At 42.6% G+C, this 7,990-nt stretch overlaps 1 protein-coding gene across 1 annotated transcript in view; it reads left to right on the top strand.

The window, feature by feature from the left end:
- Positions 1-1,207: 1,207 nt before the first annotated feature.
- NAV2 (neuron navigator 2) overlaps positions 1,208-7,990 on the top strand; it is an 808,709-nt gene continuing 801,926 nt past the window's right edge. Inside the window, exon 1 of the mRNA XM_011965412.1 lies at positions 1,208-1,511. Within this exon, the coding sequence (XP_011820802.1) occupies positions 1,437-1,511 (75 nt within the window). The 5' untranslated portion in view covers positions 1,208-1,436. The remainder of the gene's footprint in view (positions 1,512-7,990) is intronic.

Below are 7,990 nucleotides of genomic sequence, written 5' to 3'. Positions count from 1 at the left end.
TGCGGCCGGATCTGGCCACAGCTTTCCCGGAGGCTGGCATGGCCTGAATTGTGGAATGGCTAGTGCGTTCATTACAAATGCTGGCAAGACTAGTGCCTTTTAGTAAAGAGCTCCCCACCCCCCATTCCTTTCCTTCCTGATGGTGCTGGTGCTGTGGGAGGAGGCATTCATGATTACTTGTTGATGCATCTTCACAGGATTCTCAGATATGTCCCCACCTCTTGGACTGTTTATGGGAGAGTGTACCAAGTATGAATATTTTTCTTGGTGCAGAGGTCCCTTCCTTTCTCCTCCCTCCCTGTCCCTCTGAGCTTCTGTGACGTCAGCCAGGAGGTGACTGAGTGTCTGCTCTATCTGCAGGTTCCCAGGCAGGGAATGCAGCTCCGTAGTCAGTTGCTTTTCGTCCCTGAGACAATCTCTGCTGCTCTTTCTCACCCTCCCTGAGGACCCTGGTGTCTTGCCTGCCCTACACTGCCTCCTGCAGCTGTAATTGGGGGAAAAATGTTGATGCTTTGTGCTTCACAGACCATTGCTTCCCTGTCTTTTCATACTTTGGTGCCTTATTCCTCTGATGATGATGATGATGATGATGATGATGACGATGCCCCCCATGGAAGTTTGAAAGATAACTCATTTCCAGCTCCGGTGTGCTTATTTCCAGAACACAAGAAGTGGGGAGCCTGTGAGGCCCCTGGAGGTTGCTTGTCTATTAATGTGCTCAGAGGAGCTTGGAAAAAGATCATCGGCTGCTGCTTGGTTCAGGCCTCACTATGTGGCTCCAGATGGTGGGAAAGACAGCTCAAATCTGTACTTTTCTACAAAAGACAAATCTGACTGTTGAACGTTTTCTCCTCAGGTATGGGTCTTACACCATGAAGGAAGACGACAGCCCAGGAGGGGAGCCACCACTGTGATGAACGCTTGCAGGAGCCATGAGGGGCGGCTTTCCGCGCAGTGTTTGCAGTGATTTATGGGAGTCAGGGGCTGCCAGAGAGGGATGTGGATGTTATCAGCTTGGTGGATTAAATGCCCATTTACATTGTTATTGACATATAAATTATCTATGCCAAGGAGACAGTGAAGGAAAGGGTTTCTGGGGCAGTAATGTGGTGTGTGCCTCAGGATATGGACTTGTCTTTGCCCAAATTTGTCCTCTGGGCTCTCATGAAGCGAGTCTCAGACCTAAAGTAAAACCCCAAGACTTAGCTCTCATGATGCCGGCAGCAGTCACCCTCATTGCAAAGGCAGCGGTGCCGAGTGAGGTTCCCGAGTGGATTTTAAGAAGACAGGAAGACCTTTGAAGAGGTGGTGCTAATTTCCCTGGCTGGCGGGAACTCTGTCTGGCGGTTGCATGCATCACTTTTGTGTGGGTTATTTTGTTCCTCTGTGGATTTGGAAGCATCGCTGAAGGAGACAGAGGATTTTATTTCTGGGAAATGGAATCAGTTTCTGAGTCCAGCCAACAGCAGAAGAGAAAGCCCGTTACCCACGGACTGGAAGATCAAAAGAGGGTAAGTGGCAGAACTTTGTTGGTTGATTGGATTATGGTGCTGGAATTGCTAAGTGTGATTCAGAGAGCATAGGTGGTCATCACTGAGTATGCTTGTCTGTCTTTCTCTCCAGAAGGAGGTAGCATGGTGGCTTGAGGTTTGCTATGTCTTGATGCTGGGTGTCTTGACTTACTGGTAGGCAAGAAGAAAGATAAAGAAAAGGGAAAAAAATTCAGTCCTGGCAGCCAAAAAGGCAAAGATTTATAACTGTTAACTGAGGAAGTTAACAAAAAATGTTGGTGTTCTCAAAGTTCAATATGAGTTTCTTTGTACTGAAGCCCCCTTCGGGATTCACACACTCTTAGCACCTTTTGGAAATGTTGCTCCTGACAGTGGAGGTTTTGTTTGAATTATTCTCTGTGTGGTTGGCTGGCTCTTGTGTTTATGGATCAAAAACATATTCTACTGCACTCTTTGGCCCTATCTGTGAGAATGTCACAGCCGTTTAAAATGGCCTGTTGAGTATAGGTCATTTGCTGTCATTGGCCTGAAAGCTGCAGTCACCCAGGACCTGTGTCTACCAGTTAAAGTTCAACTTGTCTTTAAAAGGCAGACGCGTTGGGGAGTAGCATAGAGTGGTTGGTTGTCTAGGAAGAAAGTTGAAGCTGTATCTTCTCACTCTTGGGGCGTAGCTAGGACCGGGGGGTGGGAAGGGTTAAATACAGCTCTAGCAGAGTCCAAGCTTGTGTTAAACTGAAAATAATTTCTGATATTTCCTTTGAAATGTTGTAGATGGTAAAAAAAAAAAAAAAAAAAAAAAAAAAGACTTCTGGTGTTCTTTCAGAGTGGTGTGGATATCCCTCTCCACCTGAGTCTCAAAGATTGACTCTTCCCAGTGTGAAATACACATGGAGATGAAAATTGTCCTTCTGACTCTTCCCTATAATTTTATATGCCTCTGTGTGTGTGTGTGTGTGTGTGTGTGTGTGTGTGTGTGTGTGTATAAAAAAGGATTTTGGATCGCATTTTCTCTGAACTTCCAAGGATAAAAATAAACAGAAATAAACATTTATAAACATAAATATTGACTCCATTCCTAACAAAAAATTCAATTTCCGAAGCTGCCATCACTATAATTTGGGAAGAATGCCCACTATCTTGGGAACCTAGATAAGTGGGATTTGTTTTGTGATGTTTGATTTATTAAGTGTATAACCTACTAGACCTGTCTATTCCTATTTCTACAGAAGCTTTCTGAGAGATTGGAGAAAAATCAATAATAGCTGTGAACAGAACCCAGGATTGACTGCATTTGACTAAGTATTAGCCAAGTTTGATATCCAGACACTTAGCGGAGAAACAGTTGGGACCTCTGACACTGTAGACAATTTTAATTGGGCTGGTACAGCAAGATAATATGCAATTATGTTGGCTTCTTTTTGGCTAGGTGTAGATGTCTGCATTTCCCATCTGTTCTTGGCTCTGGCTGTGTTGGGTCCACATGTACTATGGAGCCTCTGGAAGTAGAATATAACCCCAAGTGAGGCTCTGTGGCAGCTGGGGTAACATCAATTGGTCATGCTCAGCTGACATTCATTTTAACTTGAACTCTAGCCGTCATGGCGATTATTAAATTTATAATGATATATGTAAGATCCATTTTAATGACTCTCCATGCTTGGGTGAGCTCTCACTTGCGCTGGCAAAATAAGGCTTAATAGAGTATTACATTTCATCTTCTACTGAATTTTCTGGGCTGTGGTTGAAACTTTGCTTAGAAAGAATTAGATTGTTTTTCCTGATAGGCATTGTGATCGAGTTCCACATTGCTCAGAGTACAGTTTCTGGGCTTCTAGAAATACCGCCACTGCAGTAGCTTCTGTTGGCGGCAGCAGCTTCTGTTGGTGTGTGAATGTGTGTGTTTGTGGGTAAACATACAACCCATTTGCGTCAAGTGTGAAGCTAAACAAGCCTCTCAGCGTGCAGCCTGGAATGTCTTGTCCACGAAGCTGAAAGGCGACTCTACAGTGTTTTGGCTCATATACTTCGGGTGAGCTGAAAAATCCTCTTTGGGGGGATTGGCTGAAAATCCAACAAAGGCACAATCGAGGCATCTGCTGGAGAGCTGGGAAGTCTCCACCAGCATGCTTAAGTTACCAAGCATTCATTGGCACCAGATCCCCCTGGCATTTCTGTCTGTGTGTAAGGGGTGTTTAGGGAAAGACAATTGTGGGATAAGTCAAGAGACAAGGCAGAGGGCTAGCTAGATTCAATTTTGGTGTATTTCCCAATGTCCCAAGAAGCAAAAGCCACTTCTCACGCACCTGGTTGTAGCTTGGTGATTGTTTTGGGGTTTCATATGGATGAAATGGCTAGTTTAGGGCCAACTAGGATCTGGAATTTTGTGGGTACATGCATATACCTTCTGCAGTGAAAAGTGTCATGGACTATAGAACTAGAGACCTGGGTTCAAATGCCAGTGGTGCTCTGTGCTAGCTGTGCAACCCTGGGAAACCTACATAACCTCTCTGATTTTTAGAGTCTACATTTTCAGCATAGGACAATAGGGATTTTATTATAGGGATATTATTAAGATTAGATGGAATAAAGCTGGGAAGGACTTTGGCCCTTGGTAAATATTTAAGAAATGTTCTACATATCCTTGGTATAGATTACAATGTGGGCTTTCTTCTTTTCCTTTTGTTCTTAGCAGGCTGCATGTGATTTTGTTTTAAATCTTTAAAAAAAACTCAAGTAATATATGCACATCACAAATTTGAACATCATAGAAGAATACAGAATATAAATAAATTTCTCATTTCTCTAATTCTATCTAGCAGTGACTGCTATTAACAGTTTGGTACATATTATTCTTGACTTTTTTTGGTTTGTGTTTCTTAATAAAATGGATTCATGCTATACATAATTTTAGGAAATGTGCTTTATCGTTTAAAATAATGTGGGTGTCTGTCTGAGTCATTACATACACACACCCAACTCATGCCTTTTAGTCACTGGATAGAGTTGCACTGTAGAAGTGCCAACATTTATATAACTAATCCCTTATAGATGTACATTTAGGATGTTTTCAGGTTTTTGGTTTGGGCTCTGTTTTTTGATAGTACATAATTCCAGTATTCATCTATTCAACAAGTATTTATGAAGTGCCTCCTTGTGCCAGGCACCTTTCTAAGAGCTAAATATAAACCAGACATACAAAGCCACTTTTTTCTTGAAGCCTATGTTTTAGATCAGTGCTCTCCAATAGAACTTCGTGCAATGATGAGAAATGTTCTATTCGTGCACTGTACAAATCAGTAGCTACTAGCCATATCTGGCTACAGAGCACTTGAAATGTCACTAGTGTGGCCAAAGTTTAAATTTTATTGAGTTATAATTAGTTGAAACTTCAATAGCTGCATGTGGCTAGTGGCCACTGTGGTAGACAGTGCCTTTCTGAAAAATCAACAACAGGCAAATAACTACACCATCTATTTCGAGACACTGGCTTATGCTCTAAAGAAAATAAAGAGGGCAAAGTTGGTGTAGTGAGTGAGAGAGGTACACATTTCATATTTATGATTATTCTTGAATTTCCCTTTTAATTGATGCATAACTTAGAGTCAGTAAAATGTGTGCTTTTAAAGCTTACAAATCAATGAAGATGAATTTTTCTACCTTGTACACACCTATGCAGCCACAGATACATAAGATATCAAGATCTAGACCTCTTCTCTTGCCCCAAGAGGATGAACTTTAGCTGGGTGTAAGGGGATGCCTCCCTCAGGAGGTGTCTTCTGAGCAGAGACCTTAGTGGCTGGCCGTGGGAAGATCAGGAGGCAGCCCTCAGATGTGAATGTGCCCACTTGTCCCTTGTGCCAGGAGAGGTTATCATTCAGAGCTCTCAAAGCCCCTCCCTATTCCTTTGAAGACTTATCTGGGTTCCACATATAGATGGCAGCTCTCTATGCATCCCTAGCTCTTGTCAGATTCAAATTCTGTGCTGAAGTGAGGAAAAAGCTGGGGACGCAGGGGGCTTCTGCATAGAGAAATTCAGTGAGGTAAGTATTGTTCAGTGCTCTAAGAACCTACTTAACTAGCATAGATGGGAGAAGTAAAATTTCCCTGACAGACACCTATTGATCAGTCAAGGGAATGACTTTTTGATTGATTTTTCTCTACTCTTCTTTAGAAGTTTGTCCTTCACAGACAGAGGTTTCCCACAGAGGATGAACACTGTAAAATAAGAATTGTTGGGTTTTTTTTTTTTTTTTTTTTTTTAAGATGCTTGATGACTGAGTAGTGACAAAGACGGTTCAGTTTGAATATTCTCCTAGCTGTCAGCTTCTCAGCATGAAAGCATCCTGGAGCCAGTTTTTAAAAATGACTTTGGAGAGTGTGAACTCAGGCTTACTATAATTAAAATTTCCAGGGTTGGCTGAACTGCTCTGGATCTGCCAAACCCTGCCCTTCAAAGGGCAATATATTGTCATATTTACCCCGTCAGCCTCTTGTCTTCATTTTTATTAATGGCATTCGCAACTTCCTCATCACTTGGGTTTGCAACTCAGAATTGTTTGACCTTCTCCCACCTCACAGGCCCACCACCTTTTCATTCAGTCATCAGCCCTACTTTTTCCTGTGCCACATGTATCTGGTGCCTGTCTGTGCTTATTTCAGTTTCACTGCTACCACCATAGTTTCAGGTCTGGGAATTCTTGCCCAGGTAGTGGTATAGCCTTCTGGCTGGCTTTCTTGTTTCCATTTCTTCTTCTTAAGTTTATTCTCCATTCCTGGCTAGACTACTTGTCCCAGAGTCCAGCTATTGTCATCCTACTCGGTGGTTTCCCACTGTGTCTTCCTTCAGAAGGAGCCATCCTCTCTAGCCCTTGGCAATTTACATTGTCACTGACTTCTAGGGTATAATGGATGAAAGCTAGAATCTCACTGGAGTCTCATTGACCTCAGTGTTAAACCTGGAGGCATTCTATACACTCCTGGAGCTGTTTCCCCAGTGGTATTTACATGTACATAGGTTACAAGGTGCTCGGCACTGTGCCTGTCACATAAGTATTCAGTAAGTGGGGATTACTGTGATTACTATATTCTCCGATTCTCTTACCCAAAACTTCTCTTCTTGTAAAGCTCTGATTGCTCTTTCCTGAACAGACCTTACATTTCTGCCTAGTTCTGAGTCTTTGTTTATGTGTCATGCCCACCCACCCAGAAGGCCCTCACTCCCAGACTCCTCATTTATCCTCCACGTAGAATGGATCCTCCTCCTGTTTCTATACCTTGCTTAAGTGCAGCCTGGGTAGGAGTTCACCACATTCTCCTTATGTCCCAGACATTTTCCTACATGTCACATCTCTGAACCAGATGGTTGGCTCCTTGAGGAGGTCTTCTCCATCTTTTCATCAATAGGCTCCCAGTAAATATTGGTTGAATGAATGAATGTTGCTTATAGGATTGAGATTCCTCTTTCCCTGTGGTCATGAGGTGAATCTGATCCTCTTAGATTTAATATGTTGTCTACTCATAGAGAGAGGAGGGAGAAATAAGATTCGAGGGGACATTCAGGAGTTTTCTCCAGTCATCAAAACATTCAATGAAGGAAGTCTAGACTGGGTCTGGTGAGTAGAAAAAGGCATATTGAAGTCATGATTTGAAGGAAGAAGCAAGAGGATTTGCGTTAGTGACTAGACCTAGCAGATGGAGGCGGATGAATCTCAGATGTTGCCAATCTTCAATGCATTGCATTGGTGTCTGATGGGGACTGGCAGCCCTCTGGATGGAGCAACTTGAAGTAATGACACCTTCTAATGCTTCTCATGCTAGAAGTGCCTTTGCACTTGGTTTGTGCCAGTGGAAACAGGGCAATTGTTATTCCTTTTAGATGTAGAAGGAAAACAAGTGCTTTAAAGTAATTTTTCCAAGTACAAGTGGTTAGATTTAGTGAAGTTTTTGGAAAGGATTAAAAAAATTAGATCAATGGGGTAAAGACAGGGAAAGTAACTAACTTATATTGAGCAATCCCTGTGTGCCACGGAGGAACTAGCACTCCTTTTACTTTACCTCATTTAGATACCCCAAACCCATGATGCAGGTATTATTAACCTGTTTTACAGATGTAAAATCTGTGATTCAGGGACTTCTTTAGGGTTCCACAACTTATGTTGTCTGCTAGACTCCAGGACCCCACTGAAATTTTACCTTGCCAGTAATTAAAAATTATTTTCCCAACTTCTTTGCATCCATGCATAAGTATGTACACACACACACACACACACACTCCCACTCTCAATGTGGCTGTTATTAGGACTGCTTTCCAGGGAATAAAATGGCCTTCTTCAATCAGTAGTGGAATTTCTAGCCTCACTGCTACCACCCTAGTTTAAGGTCCAGGAATTCTTGCCTGGATGGTGGCATAGCTTCCTGGCTGGCTCCCTTGTTTCCATTTCTCTTTCTTCAGTCCTGCATGGTACCTGTATAACATGTTA

This window comes from Mandrillus leucophaeus, unplaced genomic scaffold, assembly GCF_000951045.1.
Source record: "Mandrillus leucophaeus isolate KB7577 unplaced genomic scaffold, Mleu.le_1.0 Scaffold723, whole genome shotgun sequence".
Classification (NCBI taxonomy): domain Eukaryota; kingdom Metazoa; phylum Chordata; class Mammalia; order Primates; family Cercopithecidae; genus Mandrillus; species Mandrillus leucophaeus.
This window is presented reverse-complemented; position numbering and strand designations above follow the sequence as displayed.